General features: G+C 38.4%; 1 protein-coding gene across 1 annotated transcript in view; it reads left to right on the top strand.

Moving 5' to 3' along the window:
* Window positions 1-8,633: 8,633 nt before the first annotated feature.
* The window catches only part of CNTNAP4 (contactin associated protein family member 4), a 273,276-nt gene continuing 264,089 nt past the window's right edge, over window positions 8,634-17,820 (top strand). Inside the window, 1 exon segment of the mRNA XM_052655607.1 lies at window positions 8,634-8,718. Coding sequence (XP_052511567.1) covers window positions 8,634-8,718 — 85 coding nt within the window.

The raw sequence follows: 17,820 nt of genomic DNA on the forward strand, positions 1-17,820 counted from the left end.
TTAAGAAAACAGGAGAACTCTGTTACTGCACCCTTCCTGTTTCTTGCCTCTGTAGACACGGCACCGTTACCATGTTTGCAAAAGTAATGACCAGTTTTACTTGTAGGAGATTAACCCCAGCTATCCCCACTCTTCTCTCACAGTGGCTTTTCTGCCTTAGAGTTGAACTGCTCCCTGAAGACACTTTACAGCTCATCAGCTACTGGGCACAAAACCTGCCGTGCTTTGTGGATCTGAAGATCTAGGTGGTGGGTGGATTTGATTTTCCTGGACCTGCTGGAGGACAAAATTGTTTCTGCTTCATTATCCTAAGAAATGGAAACTTTTCAGGAGGTGGTCTAGAGTTGTAAAACATAAATATTGGTAGCTATAAAAAATATTCAAGCTTATCTGTGGAATTCTTTGTTTTCTGTAGTAACTGTGTTTTCTCATGTTTATATCATTTCACTATAAAGATATCACAAATCTAGGCATGACATTTCTGAATGCTATGTATTCCTACTGGAATAAGCTTTTTCTATCAGAGAAGTAAAACTCTGATTGCTGTAGTCACAAGGTTTTACCAAGACAAAACTGTACAGAAAGCAAATCCATCTTTGACATGTAATTATCTTTTTCTGCATCCTCTCCTTCCCCCACCACAGCTATTCTTTAGTCTATTTTTTCCCCTTTTCTGTCTAACCCTCTTGAATAGATGATCTTCACCCTCTTCTAAATCATGACTGGTCCCTAGGAAGGGGGCTGAAATTCAGATGAGGATGATCAAAAATAGTCTTACCTTTTAAGTATACTTGAATTTTAAGCACAATGTTATATCTGTTTAAGAAATAGAGTATTTTGTCTTATGCTAAACATGTTTAAAATAATTTGATGCAATCAAGAGTTTACTTCCTAGCTCCTGAAAGCTCACCCCAATTTTGGGTAACTAAAGTTTTTATGTGTAAAGTTAATCCTGATTTATGGTCTCTTAATCTTTCTAAATCAATGAAGACATCTAAATCAGGAAAGAACATATATGGAAAATGCATCAGTGGATACTGGTGTCTTGATGCCTTATGATGTTATATCAGACATGATAAGTCATATTAATGGTGTGTACTTTTGATATAGTCACCTAGTGGTTCAGATGGTAAAGAATCTGCCTGCAATGCAGGACACCTGGGTTCAATCCCTGGCTCAGGAAGATGCCCTGGAGAAAGGAATGGCTACTCACTCCAATGTTCTTAGAGAAGGAAATGGCAACCCACTCCGATATTCTTACCTGAAGAGGTCCATGGACAGAGGAGCCTGGTGGGCTACAGTCCATGGGGTTGTAAAGAGTCAGATACAACTGAGAGACTTTCACTCACTCACTTTTGATATAGTACAATAGGAACGGCAAGTGGGCCTTAGGAAGCATCACTACGAAGAAAGCTAGTGGAGGTGATGGAATTCTAGCTGAGCTATTTCAAATCCTAAAAGATGATGCTGTGAAAGTGCTGCACTCAATATGCCAGCAAATTTGGAAAACTCAGCAGTGGCCACAGGACTGGAAAAGGTCCGTGTTCATTCCAATCCCAAAGAAAGGCAATGCCAAAAAAATGCTCAAACTACTGCACAATTGCACTCATCTCACACGCCAGCCGGAGAAGGCAATGGCATCCCACTGCAGTACTCTTGCCTGGAAAATCCCATGGATGGAGGAGCCTGGTAGGCTGCAGTCCATGGGGTCGCTGAGAGTTGGACACGACTGAAGTGACTTAGCAGCAGTAATGGCACATGCTAGCAAAGTAATGCTCAAAATTCTCCAAGCTTGGCCTCAATAGTATGTGAACTGAGAACTTCCAGGTGTTCAAGCTGGATTTAGAAAAGGCAGAGGAACCAGAGATCAAATTGCCAACATCCACTGGATCATAGAAAAAGCAAGAGAGTTCTAGAAAAACATCTATTTCTGCTTTATTGACTATGCCAAAGCCTTTGACTGTGTGGATTACAACTGTAGAAAATTCTTAAAGAGATGGGAATGCCAGACCACCTTACCTGCCTCCCGAGAAATCTGTATTCAGGTCACGAAGAAACAGTTAGAACTGGACATGGTACAATGGACTGGTTCCAAATTGGGAAAGGAGTATGTCAAGGCTGTATATTGTCACCCTGCTTATTTAACTTATATGCAGAGTACATCATGCGAAACGCTGGGCTAGATGAAGGACAAGCTGGAATCAAGATTGCTGGGAGAAATATCAATAACCTCAGATAAGCAGATGACACCACCCTTATGGCAGAAAGTGAAGAGGAACTAAAGAGCCTCTTGATGAAGGTGAAAGAGGATAGTGAAACAGCTGGCTTAAAGCTCAACACTTAAAAAATGAAAATCATGGCATCTGGTCCCATTACTTCATGGCAAGTAGAGGAGAAACAATGGAAACAGTGACAGACTTTATTTTCCTGGGCTCCAAAATCACTGCAGATGGTGACAACAGCCATGAAATTAAAAGATGCTTGCTCCTTGGAAGAAAAGCTATGACCAACCTAGATAGTATATTAAAAAGCAGAGACATTACTTGGCCAACAAAGGTCCAGCTAGTCAAAGCTATGGTTTTTCCAGTGGTCATGTATAGATATGAGAGTTGGACTATAAAGGAAGCTGAGTGCCGAAGAATTAATGCTTTTGAACTGTGGTGTTGGAGAAGACTCTTGAGAGTCCCTTGGACTGCAGGAGATCAAATCAATCAATCGTTAAGGAGATCAGTCCTGAATATTCATTGGAAGCTCCAATACTTTGGCCACCTGATGCGAAGAACTGACTCATTGGAAAAGACCCTGATGCTGGGGAAGATTGAAGGCAGGAGGAGAGTGGACGACAGGGGATGAGATGGTTGGATGGCATCACCGACTCGATGGACATGAGTTTGAGCAAGCTCTGGGAGTTGGTGATGGACAGGGAGGCCATGGGGTCACAGAGCTGGACACAATGGCGTGTCTGAACTGAACTGGCTGAATGGGAACAGCACTTTACGTCCACAGTCTTCCCTTTGCCATCATTCCAGTTTAATCATGAGAAATTAATAGACAAATTCCAATACAAGACATTGCACAGAATAACTGACCAGTTTGCCTCAAAATTGCTAAAATAATAAAAAAGAAGGAAAGCTTGATAAAGAGGTAGAACCAGAAGTATCCTGTGTGTGAAGTCACTCTGTTGTGTCCAACTCTTTGTGACCCCATGGACTGCAGCCCATCAGGCTCCTCTGTCCATGGAATTTTTTAGGCAAGAGTACTGGAGTGGGTTGCCATTTCCTTCTCCAGGGGATCTTCCCGACCCAGGGATTGAACCTGGGTCTCCCACATTGCAGGCAGACGCTTTACCATCTGATACCTCCAAAAGTATCCTAAGGAGGCATAAATACTAAATGTAATGTAGTGTCCCTGATGGGATCCTAGAATACATAAAGTACATTAGGAAACAAAGGGGGTTCTGAGTAAGATATGACCTTTTAGCTAATGAAAATTTACTAGTGTTGACTCATTAGTCATAACAAATGTTCCAAACTAATATAAGATATCAATAATAGAAAAAACTATGTTTGTGTGTGGGGGTGTAAATGGGAGCTTTCTGTTCTTTGTATTTTCTCTATAAATCTAAAAGTTTTAAAATTAAAATTCATTTTTATTACAATACTTAATATGTTAAAATAAATTTAAATATTTAAGAAATATTTAAAATTAAAAATAAAATTTAAAACTGACTTTCAAAAGTCATTAATGACATCACACTCACTGTACTATATTTTATTCAGAATGATATCTGAAAACCTAAATTTTTTTTGGAAAACTATTATACTTCATACTTAAAATCTTGTTGCATTATGCAAACTATGTAAAGAGATGCATAAGAAATTATAATTTCTGAGGAGAGTGTCCAGTGTTGCCTACAGTTTATACCTTTATTTGCAAAGTGTCTTTATTATGTAAGGGTTGTGTCAGGTGAGATAGTAATAGGAGAAATCCACTGCCAGAGCTCTGGGTATTTGCAGAGTTGCAAAACTCAGTATGTGTGTTATTATCAAAGTCATCACTTTAGCTATTTGTAACACACTGATTAAAAGAGAAAACAAAATAGTAATAGGGCAGTGTAAAGATCGCTTGTGAATAGTGCATTTAAGTTATACAATGTTGAGGCCCTTAACTGAAAATATAATACAAAATAAACATAAATACCATTAATAAAATATTAATGAAATATCAATCCTAATGAAGATGACAATGACTAGTTTTTGTATGTTGACTGTTATGGCAAAGAAAATATTGTTTATAGTCAGTATAAATATATTTGGGAAGGGGCTTTTGGCAATAACGTTCTTGCCTCATAAATAGGTTTCTCAGACCAGTTTCCATGTGTGTGAGGTCCCCCACACCAACAAGCAATTCTCAGACACCAGGGGCATCCAGAAATGGCATCAGGTTCCTCAGGGTGAGGGTTCAGTCCTACAAGACCGTCACCCTGTCCGCACTTCAGACTTCAGCCATGAGTCCAGGTTGTTACCAGTGCTTCTGACTGACCAGCTATAAATCAGAGCTTTCCAAGACCCCCTCCTTGGGTTCAATTAATTTGCTTGAGTTGTTCCCAGAACTCAGAAATACTTTACTTACTAGGCCAATGGCTTATTATAACAGGATTTAACTCAGGAACAGATGAAATAGATACTTTGAGCAAGGTAAGGGGAGGGGCGTGGAACGTCCATGCCCCTACCAGGAGCACCACCATCCATCAACGCTCCATGTGGTCACCAACCTAGATGCTCCCAGACAGCTGTCCTTTTGGGGGTTTATGGAAGCTTTGATTATGTAGGCATGCTTGATTCAACCTCCAGTCCCCGTCCTTAGAAGTCACCTCATTCACATATCACAAAACATCTTTAAAACTGTCAACACAAGAGATTCTAGGAGTTTGGGGAGCTCTTGAACCAGGAACCAAGGAAGAAGACCAAACGAATATAAGAAAAGTACATTTGGTCATTCCGATGACCAAAACACATTTCTCATGAATCACAGAAAGAGTCAATTTTGAGTAGTCACATCAACAAAACTGCAGAACAGGAAGCCCAGCCTCTCCTCCCTGCAGGGAGACACCCAGAAACCAACTACCTTTCTAAGAAATCCAAAAACCAGGTAAGAGGTTCAGGCACCAGATAACACAGTTCACATGAATCAGGGAAATGAAGGAGTTGCCTCTTAATCTCTTTCTACTCTTTTGCTCTGACTTTGTTCCTCTGTGACCTGATGATCCTTTTTTCAATTTGAAGTACAGTCCAGGAGTCTCTGTCCACACTGTGGTGGGACACACAGTTCTCTGGCAAGTTGTACCAAAAGGAAATTGAAAGCCTTACTTTACAAATTGTAACATTTTTAGTTTGATTTATAATGCTTTCCCAGGCAGAGTCTGGCCCATAATAGGCATACGCCAAACCTGAAGCACCAGCAGTTGTTTTTATCTTAATCAGTGGAAAATATAACCACAAATGTATACATGGGGAGAAATGATTTGTGACGTCTGAATCAGCAGTACAGTAATGTGCGAAATTAGGTTTCTACGCTTTTCTGATTTTTTTCCCATTCAGACTCATTGGCTTTTTTTTTTTTTTTTTTTTCCCTGCTGACATTAAGCACCACTCTGGAAGGGATGGAGAAAAAAAAAAAGCACAAATCAGTAGGTCTTGGTGAACAGCCCTTTTCTGCCACCAATGAGTCATGTCCCTCTAGCAAGTCATAATCCTCTCCTCATCAGATTTATCATCTGTGCAAAGAGAGCTGTAATAATACAGTGATTACAGGAACAATATTGATTGTCTGACTCTCAGGGGCTTTTACTTCAGAAGCATTGTCTCAGCCATGAAGTTGATACTCTTCTTATCCTTGGTTTACAGATGAGGAGACTGAGTATGAGGAACGGTACGCAGCTTGCTCAAGGGCAGGCTTGAAGCTGGGCTACCAGACTCCAACACTGCCTGCTCAAACCACTACTCTGAACAGTCAGCGTGCAGATAGCTAAGGCCAGTGAGTGATTACGGACCCACCACGTGCTAGGCACTCAGTGGGGGGTTGTCACAAATTATATCAGGATGACTCTGAGCCATTATTCTCTTATCTTTTAAAAAAAAGGAAGTCGAAGAGTGATCAGAACCACAGTGAAAGCCAAATTCATATCTGGGCTTCTTGGTTATAATGTCTAAACTCTCCATTGTGTCATGTGGTCAGTGCGGCGCTCTCCCCTCTGAGGCCATCAGGCAGGGTCTGGCGGTGCAGTGGCTTAAAATGTCTGAGTGTTTTATTCAGTGCCAGCCTCCAAGTCATTCTATTACCATAGCCCGTTGATATGGAAAAATCCATCTTTAATGGCTGCTATGAAAATTTACACTTTGTCCTAAAGAAGTTATTATTGCCAGGAAATGTCCAGTTATTTTTAATGTTTGATATGTGTAGTGATCCTTTTAAAATGTATCCTCTAATTTATTTTATGGGAACAATTATAAAGTTTTAGTAGAAAGACAACTTTTCTCTTCTGGAGAGTCTGAGACCCATTCTCTTGTGTGGAGTCACTGAAGGAAATAGTTTTAGAGCTTTGTGGACCAGAATGCCAAGCCTACTCTCTGTGACACTTTGGACAGACTGCTGAACTTCACTGAGGCTCAGTCTGTTTGTCTGTTAAGTGGGTACAATGATATTTCGCTCAAAGATTTCTATAATAATTTAATTAGATAATAAGTGGCATATAATGTTCAACAATATTTAATCCCTTTGATAATTACTTAACAGAAATCATCCATTTATATCTGCTTTGGCTTAACAAGCTATGTTTGAAAATAACAAAACGAGGGATATTGGTCTAGAAATACAGAGTAAACACTTAAGCAACGACCTTTCTTTTCCACTGCTGTCTTTTTTTTTGTTTTTAACAGACCTCAGGTTTTCCCTGGCACTGGCAGAGTTCAGGAGGGAGTTATACTCTTCTGTGAGGGGCAGCAAGTCCTCAAATGAGAGCAGTAAAATGGGGGTCAGAAAAACAGAATCCAGTTCTCGGTGCTTCTCTTGCTAACTCTATGATCTCCTCAAATCATTTCAATTCTTGTTCTTGTTTTCTCATGTGCAAAATAGAAACATTAAAAATACCTGTTCTGCTTTGTTTGCAGGTAAGAGCTATCTCTTATGGTTATACTGGAGACGACTGCTCCCATTTCCCTCTTATTTCTTTCATTTCATAGCAAGGTTGCTGTTGCTGAATGCTTCTGTTTCTTCTTATTTGTTATCACCAAGAAGTGCTTGAGAACCTCAGGATTCCCATTCTGTAGCACATTTTAAGTTAAATATCTTGACATTTATTTTAAAGAGATTATTTATCCTTCTATGACCCATGCAATACACTTATTATGTGGTATTAACTTCATTATTTAAATATTTTAATATTCTGTTCAAGAACCAGTAGTATCTGTGGATCAGCCATTAGAAGAATAATTTTTCTGTAGTTGGTGATCTTCTGAACTCAACTTTACTCCTCTGTCTTCTAGACCATTTGAAAACATCTTTATATTGTTTAGGAGGTTTGGTATAAGTGTGTTGTGTGTGTGTGTTTGTGGGGGGTTCCTTGTCTTCAGTATCTCGTCATTTTTATTTTGGGGCCTTTTGAGAATTGTTATTAAAGAATTTGATTGTAGCATGCCAGTGTGTACTCACAGCCTGATGCATTCATCAAAATAGATCTAGCCAAAGCATTCAGTTTGTGGATTTGTACTCCTGATGCACTAAAATAAGAAATGTTAATTTCCTGTAGACTATTACTAGATGATTTTAAATATGTGCCAAACAGGAATGTCTGTTTCCTTGTGAGGCAATTCCATAATAAAAATGCTGGCACCATAGCTGAAGAGGAGAATTTTATATAAACAGAGGAAAAACAACAGCAAGTATTTTCCCCAAGGACAGTTTTAGCTACAATTTAGCAATGCTGCTTAGTTACTTCTGTCTCATTTTATGCTTTTGTTTTGAAACAAAGCGCAATTTTACCTGGATGCACTCCCGGATAATCAGGAATTAGCTCAGTACGTTGACTGGCTTTGCTGAAGGCGAGACCTCCGGAAAATCAGGAGGCTCCACCGCCTCGCCCCGCCCCCCACTGACATCTCCGGAGGGGAGAAAAGGGTTAAGGATTATTGAAGTATAGAAGAGACGGGGAGGGAGCCCCGAGGAGGCCCGGGAGCAGCAGGCCGCGCCTCCAGGTCCAGCTTTCATCAGCGGCGCAGCGCACAGTGGAGCTCCGGGCGCCGCTGCGAATTCGGAGGAGGGACGCGGCTGCCAATTTCTGGGACCACGGCTGCGAGGGGTGGGCGTGGCCTCGGCAGTGTGGATGCTTGTTAGAAAAGATGCTGGGCGCTTTTCAGTGAGCAGTCAGGGCTGTGGTGTGCGTGTGTGTGTGTGTGTGTGTGTGTGTGTGTGTGAGTGAGAGAGAGGGGTGCTGTTCAGAGGGAGAGAGAAGGAGGGAGACTGAGCGACCCAGAGGTGCTGAAGACCCAGACAGAGCTGGGCGGGGGACTGAGAACAGCACTGGAGCGGTCGGAGAGCCACTCAGGATCTTTTGGGGGTGCCCAGTAAACGTGAACATGGGGTCTGTCACCGGAGCGGTCCTCAAGACGCTACTTCTGCTGTCTGCTCCAAATTGGAACAGGGTTTTAGCTGGGAATTCCTGTAAGTATACATACATGATTTAAAACTTGCAGGGGGCCTCTCTGCAAAACTTTAATTCTGTTTTTTTTTTTTAATGATTATTATTTGCAACTCGGACTGCTGCAAAACATATTGCTATAAAGGAAGCATCATTTAAAAAATCTTGGGAATATGACTGGGTTTACACATGTCATTCCTCTGGGTCTGGTCAGAATATGCCAAGTATCATTTCTCATTGTTGGTTGTTTTTTTTTTTTGTCTGTGAACAGAATCTTATCCTCTGGTATTTGTGTATTCATTGAGAAAGCTCAAGTTCTAGTAAAGCATTAAATTAGCATCTGAACCAAGGAATAGCCAGTGAATGTTCCTTTCTTCATTTCTGCCCTTTTTTAGGTTTACTGAATTTAATTGGAATTATGTGTAGCAGGAAAACAACTAGCAGACTTTGCATGATGCTGCATTAGCTTAGATTTCTGAAGTTTGCGCTTTGGCAGACCAGTAGCTGGCTGCGCCTTTAAAATGATGCCAGGATAATAACTGAAAGGTGCTGCAGAATCCAGGGGCAGAATCGGGGAGGTGAACCTTGATACTCGGAGTTGCGTCCTCAGTGCCACCAGAATGAGACTCCAGCATTGCTGAGAGAGCACCTGAGGCCCTGAATGTCACTTAAAGAAAATACACTCAGGTGATTTTTCAGAAGTACTATCCTTGAATTTGTAGCTTCATAAATTTGTGATTGAATATTCTGATTCTGAGTTAATGGTATGAGGGAGGATTTATTTAAGACCTCATTTCTAATGTAAGTATCATCCAAAATAATTTGGCAGAGATCTCTCCATCCAGTTTTTATTAGAAGAAAAGTTTAAAAGTGATATTTGGCCTAAAATCTCTAAATGGGAGAATTTCCCCCTTCTTGATGAATGATCAACAAGCTCAGCAAATATGACTTTTTCTTTCTTGTACTTCAGAGGAAAAGCTTATCTGCTGGTAAGGCCTGTTCAAGAGTTTGTGTCACTATTGTTCAACCAGCTTTAGGTTTGGGGACACAAATAAGCCAGTAACCAGACATTCGCTTGGGCACATCCCTTGAGTGCACTGAAGCACTCTGATGTGGGAAGAACATTGGAAATGACCTTACTGGCAAAAGTCAGATGCTTGTTATCACGGAATGGCCACTGTGCTTTCATGGTTCCAGTCACTATTAACTCATTTAATGGTGCAGTGCATCTACCACTCTGAAGGGAGAGGGCTTCACTCGGGCGCTGTGCTGTGTCTCAGTCTCCGTTTTCATTTGTGGGTGTAAGAATGCCGTGAGTCAAAAAAATGTGCATGTTTTCACTGAGTCAAAATCTTGGGATGCTGTAAAAGTAGCATTTGCAATAAACAGTAATAACACAGACCCACTTGCACACACACAGAGAAAGTTTTGTAGAAAAGGCATAATACATCGTCCAACTACTGAAGTTCAGTAAAAAAGGAAGCACTAGAGGTCACTCTTACAATGGAAAGCACGTCATTTGAAGCGTCCTTCCCTTAAGAAAAGCAGAGCTGAAAGTCTGGCCTAGAGGCAGTCTTGTCTTTCCAATACACTGCCTGTTTGAGTTTATCATCAATTAATGTAACTGATTGGGCTACTTGTTTACATTTGTTTGCTTTCTTGAAGTCCAGTAAAAGGCAGAATGACATCCAGTAGCTTTCTTCGTAATGTATATTCTTCAAAGGAAAGATGAGCTGCCTAGAAGATCTGAGAAGAGTAGAATGTTTGTGGGTGCTTACCTCTGGTTGGGCTTATTTTTCAGGAAGTCGTTTAATGCTCTTTTACACATTGGATAAACTTAAAGAACCTATAGGTTCTTAAATTCTTAGGGACATTTAAATATTAAAGTTGGAATTCTTGGTTACCAATATATTTTCAGAGTTGACTGTTCTTGAAGTGTCATAAATACAGGTAAAATGACTTCAGATAATTAAAGGTGCAGTTAGCAATTTGTTGTTACTATCACATTGATAATATAATTTGTTGCAAAAGATGTAAAAGAAAAATTCATTTCCCAATTTCATTTCACTCTTTAACATTTGATATTTTGGTGTGTGAAGGAAGCAAGGTCTACATGTTACCAAGTCATGGTGCTTCATACGTTGTATCTTTTTTGGAGGAACAAGTCTGTATGTTTGCCAGAAAGGTTGAAATTCACTGTATGGACAAGTGACCATCAACCAGCATGCCAGCATGAGTATTTTTAAAGTATTATAACTCCAATAATTCTTTTGGATAAGACTTTTATATTAAAACATGAATCAATCTTGAACACCCATATTGAAGTCGGGGAGAACTGAATGGAAATAAAGAAAATTAAAGGTCAGTCTCTCAGGTGAATACAAAGACATGGAACAGCTGATTCGCCAGTAGGCAAGTCGGCTGTCCATTGCATTGGCCCAGGACTGCCTAAGGCTGCCAGCGTGAACATTTGCACAGGACAGCATCCCTACACCAGGGACAGCTCAGGGATGAGGCAACTTTAATTTGAATGTTAGTTGATGCGATTAATCAACAGGGTGACTTTACAGTAGAAGGATTCTGTGCGAACACTCACACAGATATTCATGTCCATGTGTATGTATTTGTGTGTGTGAACATATGTTTATATAAAGAAGCAGAAACCACTGGGCCCACGTGCTTCAACATCTTTGGTGGCTTACTACTCTTCTAACTAAAGATGAAATATGTTGAACCGACCACCTTCTTTGCCTACTGGCACCGTACTTGATGTTTCAGAAGTGTTGAACCAGCCCCAGGTCTGTCCTCCTTGTTCTGGTCAAGGTGTTTGTGATTGTATTGAAGGGCTCCTTCCATGAAAGTTTAGAGACAGACTCTTCCAGAAGGGCTTGCACTTTGATAAGTTGCACAGGCTGTTACTGGTTTCCTCGCTTGCTACTAAGTGAGACATGTGCACTGAGAAGGGAGTCATCTATTTTTAAATTGCTCTCATGAACCCAGTTTTGTTCTGAGCACTAAGACCTTGTTAAGGGGGGTTTGATGTGGTGGAAAAACAGGTGTTAGTCTTGAGGCAAGTTAGGAGTTTCGCTTTTTACCCCTGCACATTATGTGATGGAAGCTCTGGCTTCAGACACACTGAGAGTTTTAATGCTTACCAAGCAGCTTCTGAATGACATAATTAGAGGTTAAGTTCTTGCTGTGTTCTTTCTTTTTGCTGTTTGGAATAAAGGCTGTATCTGATATCTACCTGAAAGAAGCACTAAAGAGTATATTAGAATTAACAGGAGATGAAGATAATGACTTAAGTAGATGATCACTCTTGGGGGCTCTGGGATATCACCTAATTGCCACTGGTCAGATTCTCAAATTCTGAAATTCAGTCTGGTACTTTTTTCTAGAAACTTCTTTCTTTTCCTCCACCCAAATTCTTTTCCATAGCAAAAAATAACCAGAATACAAAAAGAGTAAAGTACTGATAAAATAGAATTATATGATGTAATACATAAATAGCTGGCCTCAGGATATAAAGGTGAGCCTGAACTTTGACTCACTTTTCTAACAGCAGTACTATATTTGTTTTCATCAATTTGGTGCATTCCCCCTCCCTGACTGTATGCATCTCAAATCATTTCTGAGTAGAGCAGCCTCCAGCTGTGGAGATAATACAGCTCATAGCCAATAGGCGATCGAACACATGACTTCCATATGATACCTAGTGCTTACCCTAAGTGTTTACAAAGCATTTTCATGTCTTCTAAAATCAATTTCAGAATCTATATCGTATATAAACAATTCTTTATGGAAGCCAATGTCTGTATCAAGATTGAATTAATTTACCTTGAAAACAATAGGATTGTAAAATATCCCTTGTAAGATAATGTAATATTTAGTTCAGAGGTTGGTAAAATACAGCCCATGGGCCAAGTCTTGCCCACTGCCTGTTTTGTGTCATATTCTGTGAATTAAGAGTGGGTTTTTACATTTTTAAATATTAGAAAAAAAATAACTGAAGGATTATTTGTGGCATAAGAAAATCATATTAAATTCAAATTTTAGTTGTTCATTCTTCTCATTAGTAGACCTGTATGGCAAAACTTTATGCTTAATTATTCTTATATTTTAAATTTTATCAATAAAATCATTTTAAAATTGACTTCCCTCTTGTCATATAAGAATCTGCATAATATTATCTGTTCTCTAGCTCTTTATAGAAAAAGTTCATTGACCTTTGATTTAAAGAATACAAAATACAGTATAATGATATGACCTGGATAGTGGATAAATTACATACTGCTATGATAAAATTAAAACTTAGTCTTAATTATTTAGCATACAAATACATTCCTGAAGAATTAAAGTGTGGACTGTAATGATACAGTTGCCAGAATCTATAACAGAAAAGGGCTTCCTTGGTGGCTCAGACAGTAAAGAATGCGCCTGCAGTGCGGGAGACCTAGGTTTGATCCCTGGGTTGGGAAGATCTCCTGGAGGAGGGCATGGCACTCCAGTATTCTTGCCTGGAGAACCCCATGGACAGAGGAACCTGGTGGGCTATAATCCATGAGTTACAGAGTTGGCACAACTGAGCAACTCAGCACACACATAACAGAAAAGGCCTTCATTAGCATCTTCTTGACATATGTCTTTTTAAATACTTTATCCTTCAGAAATCTTGTTATTTCCACGGGTATGAATTATTTATAACTATTTGCAAAGTTTCAGCAGTTTTGGCTGCTAAAGAGTCACTTTCAATCTCAAGTAATCCCATTAGTATAAGAAGCTCAATAAAGTGTATAAGTAATTACATCTTAGATATTTTGAATGAAAATTCTATTGTTATTTGATACTTTCATGAGTTTGAAATATTCCACTCAATAATTATCAGGAACTTGCATTTGAAATCACTGATTGTATGAAGTAAATCATCTTAGGGGAAGTGTTCTTGTCCTTATGACTTTTACAGTAGCTTCCTAAAAATTCTGAAATTGGCAAACTTTCTATAATAAATTGAAAAGTACAGTTTCATTTAAGCACTGCCCACTGAGAATTTATAATAATTAAGCAGGTGCCTTTCACCTACTCATGCCAAGATAATTAATTTTTATAAGAATGCCTTATCTATTTGGAATTGTATTTAATTTTCCTTTCCAAATACTGATGAGTGGCCTCATTTTATTTACTTTATACTGTTTACTATGGTGTTTCTTAGAAGTTTGAGTTAAAAAATAATAGAGTATTGTATTTTAAAAATTATTTTCCTTGAAATTCCATTGTAGCGTTTTCCCCAAAATAAATGGCTATATGTTAATTTATTTTTCATAAAACTGTTTATAATGGTCCAGGGCTACTGAAGATTTCTGTCTTATCAAAAGACCAATTTCCAGATCATGTCAGCCTAGGACAGTCTCATAAAACTTCCTTAATGGGACTTACTCTGGACATTGACAAGAGTGATGAGTGGATTCATGACTCTTCATGGTAAATAGATAAAAATGGATAATGACAGTCGTTTACAGGATTCTGAACTTTTTTACAATAGAATATCAGTCTTGCTTTGCAAACATCTCTTTTTCACAATTTGATACTACATTTAGAATCTGAATCCCTTTTACCTTAGATAAGTCATATTAGGGCCTTAATGTTGTCAACTTATGAATCATATGACTGATTAGTCAGGTTACTTAAGAAGTCCTTCTCTGTCCTCTAAAAAAATCTTCTCCTTCCCTCCACTGTGACTTTTAAGTTTCCATAATGACCTCGCTCCTGAAAACAGTATGGAAAATAATAATAATTTATCCAACATTGTTACTTAAATCTCAGATATGTGTATTCAGATTGGTAGTGAATGTTTCTGGTGAAATATTAATATTAAAGAATGCAGATTTGGATTTGTTCAGCAGCCTGGTGTTTCCATTCTTGCTTTTAGCTTAATTATTTTTTCATTTTTATTAATTCAGAAATCTTGGCCTCAGTAACATTTCATATTTTTCTAGAATTATTGCAGTTTTTCAAATTAACTAGTATGATAAGGATGAAACTGTCATTGAATATGTGCTTAAAATAGGGGAGGTTTCATGGATTAACCATAATCATGAGGTGAACTGAGCTGTGTTCTTGGTGACGGAAGAGTGAATCCTCATAGAATATTTGGATCATTGTTTTAATGGGTATTTCAGTTGGGAACTTTCAGAAATACTCTTTAACAAACAGATCTTTAAAAGCATGTCTTGAATAGTAGCATCAAATGCTAAGGTCAGTTTGATTTTGGCCCCTTTAAAAAGAAGGATCTCAGAAAGAGAAATAAATGCCCCCAAATAAAATGCAAACAAAATGGAGCTTTAGAAGGATGAAAAGTCCTTAAACTCATCAAAAAGCCTCAATTAACTGTATATACTTAAATGAATAAATCATCCACAATATTAATATCATAATTTGAAGTCTTTGAGTTTTTTTTTTTTTGAAAGTTCAAAATTTCTTGAGAAATAATAGGTAGTTTACCCATAAGGCTAAGATACAATAAATGTATTTCTAAATAACCAAGATGTCATTGATATTGGATTATCTTTTGGAGGGAAACCGGTGTCTGAGATTTCAAATTTAGATTTCTTCAATGAGTTCTAAGGCTGTTGTTGTCTGGTTGTGTGCTTCAATTAGGCATGTATTACGTATCCATGTGTTTATTTGTTTGACTTCTAGAACTATCATTCTCTGTTTACTATCTGAGAATTTATACCTTCCACGATGCTGATCACTCTGTGTTGGTAAAAACCATTATCAGATATACTACTGCACAAGTAGAGATATTTTTGCTTGCCAGTTGACTTTGAAAGGATAAAGTTTTTGCTAGAATGTCTTTTTGGGCATTCACATACATGGTACCAGAAACTACAATTATTACTTAATGGTAAATAATTCACATGCAAAATGCATTACAAATTGTCATTACTTCAGTTCTTCTGAGTTATGTTGGCATTTGGAAGAGGAAGAGTATGTGCTTCATTTTTTTTCCTCCCAGTGCATTTTTGTCATGGTTCACGGAAAAGTGTATTCTGGTCATAAAATCGGAGAAATAGCATAACAGGAGGTAAAAATGAGCCTGTTTATGTTACAGTTAATGAGTCATTCCAATGTAATAATTGGAAAAGTGAGTGAAGCCTGAAAACATTTGACATTTTAAGTAGTTTAAAATTAGTAACTATAAAATTTTTTATGCCATAAGTATTTAATAGAGCAGTGAAGAAATTTACCTCTAAGATTTTTAAATCACAAAGGAAAAAAGGGTGTAATATGTATCAGTTGGCCTACAGCTCTAATTACTTTTTTTTTATTAAGTACCTCTTATTACTTGGCAGTGCTCTAGATTAAGATGTTATATGCTTCTAAATTGTAAAAGACGTATTTGTTTCTGTAACCAATATTTTTTCTCCCTCACTGGCAATTATGGTACTTACAAATGAGGCCACAGGTTGATATTAGTTTAGAAACAGCATGTGAATATATAAATTCAACTGCTTTCCTAAATTACATTTACTGTATAGTTTTAAGACAAACTACAACCTGTAATTTCATTTACTTCAGACTTAACTCTGAAGTTATAACGTATAGAGAGATATTTTTTGAATGTCCATTGAAGGGCATGGATAAACTCTCCTAGGAATTGGTTGCAGGCCTTGGGATTAGTAGGTTGGGTGACAATGAGCAGCCCACAGCTAAGAGCCCCACATCTTCCTGTTAATGTGAACCAGTTACCTTTGTGTTTCAGAACCCAAGGAGAGACTTTTGAGAAAATTTGGGAAAGTTCAACTTATTTCTGGAGTGACTAATAGCTTTGTTCTAAAAGATCGAATATGTATTTTTAATTTTAAAAATAATTTTATCTATTTATTTATTCTTTTGGCTGTGGTGGGTCTTGGTTGCTACCTGGGATTCTTCCCTAGTTGCAGCCACTGCCTAGCTGTGGTGTGCAGGCTCCTCACTGCGGTGGCGTCTCTCGTTGCGGAGGGTGGGCTCTAGAGCACAGCCTCAGTAGCTGTGGTGCACAGGCTTAGTTGCTCCCTGGCGTGTGGGTTCTTCCCGGACCAGGGATCATATCTGTGTCCCCTGCATTGGCGAGTGGATTCTTTACCACTGAGCCACTGGAGAAACCCTGATTATGTATTTCGATCTTGAAGACTAGTGTTTGGTTTTGAAAGGTAGTGATATGTGTTTGTCTTTTAAGATTTGTTCGTCAGTAGATACACAGAAGGAAGGAACTAAATGCAAAATGGTCTGTGAGAGAAATGAATTGCTGAGATGAAACTGTGTGTGTATGTGTGTGCACGTGCGTGTGCACTGATGTTGGAAGACATTGTGGGTGGGGATTGGGAAACAGGCCATGTTGACAGAGAAATGGAAAATATTCCCCTAGGTGGCACATATTCAATTAAGTATTGTTGGGATATATAATAAGATTTTTATTTTATTGCTGCCACACAGAATAGTCTCCCGTATAGTTTAAAAACAGTATGTGGGATTAAAAAAATAGCAGGAGGTCTTTTTGCATCCGATTTAAACTTATCCCAAGCAGAGGGATCTTCTGTGACCCCAAAGTGCTTTATTTTCTAGGAAATGCCATGAAGACCTTAGGATCGCCAATACTTAACTTCCAGTCAGTCTCAGGGTGCTAGTCTTTATGAATATGGCAACGAAGGCAGAAAATGGCAGGAGAGATTTTGACTTAAAAATCACTAGGTAAATTGAAACATAATATAACTCTTAAAGACAACGTGGTAAAGGGACAGGGCATTCTAAACAAACTTTGCGTTTTTCACATCATTCACTTTTATCTCTCAATTTTGGCTGACTTTAAACAAAAAGAATCTATCTCCAAGGCAGAAAGCTGCATGAATGCTTAGTGATCCTCATAATTAAGGATTTATAATACATATTTACATTTGCCATGTTTTAGATGTTTAGGACTTAATTAAAAGAGCATTGCTAAAATAAAAGCAATTCTATCTAAAGTGGTGTTGAGGGAATTTTCGTCAAGGTTATAAAGCTGCTCAATTAGGCTCTTTTGTTTCATTCTGTGTATGATGTTTGAACTGTTGTACTTTAAACATGGAGCCTGTATTATAATCCTCTTA

The sequence above is a fragment of the Budorcas taxicolor genome, chromosome 18 (genome assembly GCF_023091745.1).
Source record: "Budorcas taxicolor isolate Tak-1 chromosome 18, Takin1.1, whole genome shotgun sequence".
Classification (NCBI taxonomy): domain Eukaryota; kingdom Metazoa; phylum Chordata; class Mammalia; order Artiodactyla; family Bovidae; genus Budorcas; species Budorcas taxicolor.